This window comes from Aplysia californica, unplaced genomic scaffold, assembly GCF_000002075.1.
Source record: "Aplysia californica isolate F4 #8 unplaced genomic scaffold, AplCal3.0 scaffold00926, whole genome shotgun sequence".
Classification (NCBI taxonomy): domain Eukaryota; kingdom Metazoa; phylum Mollusca; class Gastropoda; order Aplysiida; family Aplysiidae; genus Aplysia; species Aplysia californica.
This window is the reverse complement of record NW_004798196.1, coordinates 55164-56938: the sequence shown is the minus strand read 5'-3', so window position 1 is coordinate 56938 and position 1775 is coordinate 55164. Positions and strand designations below refer to the sequence as shown.

The window sequence follows — 1775 nt, the reverse complement described above, 5'->3', positions numbered from 1 at the left end:
TAGACAAAAAAGATCTTATCTTATCTTATCTTATCTTATCTTATCTTATCTTATCGTATCTTATCTTATCTTATCTTATCGTATCTTATCGTATCGTTTCTTATCTTATCTTATCTTATATTTAACCACTTTCTCCCACCGCTTCTCAGAATGTTCTCCAGTGCCCTGAGAGATGTCTTCCTAGTGGATGGGTTCTCCACATTGCCGTTGATATTTGTACTCTACATCATACTCACCACTCACGCCTGCATCATCTACACGTGCAACCTCAACGGCCGGACAGCTAAGGCGGATGTGGCGTTTATTGTCATGGTGATCCTAGCGGAAGTTCTCGTTGCTGGGTGCGGCCTCATCTTTCAGTCCGTCGACTTGCTTCTTGAGTTGATAGCTTTCGCTGGTCTGCAGGTAAAATCGTTCTCGTGCATAATTAATTTTTTTTAATTTTTGGAGTATTTTTTTTGGGGAGGTTTTTTTTTGTGTTTCTTTTTATTAATTTTTTTTTGTTAGTTGGTTGTTGTTTTGTTTGTGGCTTGTTTTTGCTGGTTTTTGTTTGCTTATTTGTTTGTTTGTTTGTTTGTTTGTTTGTTTGAGGAGGTCCCAGGTGCTAGTTATTCTTAGTCCCGAAAGTCCCGAAAGGAGGGCCAAAGTTTACTTTTACCCATTTGACGATATGATTCACTTGATCCCTCTGTAATAATGAAATATAAATGTCACCACCAGCTCCTACTTATGATGTGTTGTCTCGTCTCTCGGATAGAATTTATTCTTGAACAATTAACTCTTACTTTTTATGTATAGAATACGTTATAGGGCCTACCATAAAACAGATCTTTATACTAGACCTACATTGAACACTATTCTAATAGAAATTAAAAAAAAAAGAATTAAATGCCGCCAAGGGCATTGTTAGAGTAATAATTATTATCAGTGTAGATGTTTTACACCCCCATCGACACAAATGAGATCATTTAGGAGGCGGGCTGCTATGACTCTCGCTGTGTTATTCCCTATGTTTTCTTTTTTTTTGTTCACATCTCAAATAAAAAAAAGTGGATTAACACTTAAAATACACCAAATTTTTATGACATTTACTTGAGGCAACATAGTCGTACACTTCGTCTCTGCTTTCTTCCTACCTCGTCCCCCTCCAATATGGTTTCTATAGATATTTACCATAACCTGTAGGCCATTTGTCCTGCCGCCAAATAGAGTTGATTGCAACAAATTCAAGTCTGAACGACAAATTTAAATGTTTAATTGAGTAATTAATCTCCACTCCCATAGCGCAATGGGCCAATTATCCAGCCGTAGAAAAGAGCTTTTTTTTCTTCTTCAACCATTTCAAGTCCTAACGACAATTTTTTTGTCTCCCCTTCAGGTCACGGTTAGCATCATTTACTTTCTACTGATGAGCCCTCACATGCCCCGCAAACTGTACCGAACTTTTCAGAGACGTCGGAGGTGCCTTGAGGAACTTGTGTCGCCAAAACGCACTTCTCAAGGAGGTTGAACAGCTGCTCGCCCCGCCGTTTGCTTTTCGCGGTACAGTTGTGATGAGCGTGGATAATTCTGTTGTGGGTATTCTTTTGTTGTTTTTCTGTTTGATTCAATGTTGTAGGTGTGTGAATGTTGCCATTAACAGGGTTTGCAGTTAGTTGTTTTGTTGTGTTGATTCTGGTGATGGTGGTGGTGGTGGTGTTAATGGTAGTAGTCTGATGATGGTGGTGGTGGTGGTGGTGGTGATGGTAGTAGTGATGGTGGTGGTGGTGGTGGTG

The 1775-nt window shown here is 39.3% G+C and overlaps 1 protein-coding gene across 2 annotated transcripts in view; it reads left to right on the top strand.

Annotated features, from left to right (window-relative positions):
• Positions 1-1775, top strand: part of LOC101864652 — a 6888-nt gene that overhangs the window by 3308 nt on the left and 1805 nt on the right. Inside the window, exons 2-3 of one of the 2 annotated variants that reach the window (XM_013089320.2) lie at positions 150-405; positions 1451-1574. In XM_013089320.2, coding sequence (XP_012944774.1) covers positions 150-405; positions 1451-1510 — 316 coding nt within the window. In that variant the 3' untranslated portion in view covers positions 1511-1574. Of the gene's footprint in view, positions 1-149; positions 406-1378; positions 1575-1775 lie in introns of both variants that reach the window. The other variant, XM_005110660.3, reaches the window with a different exon arrangement.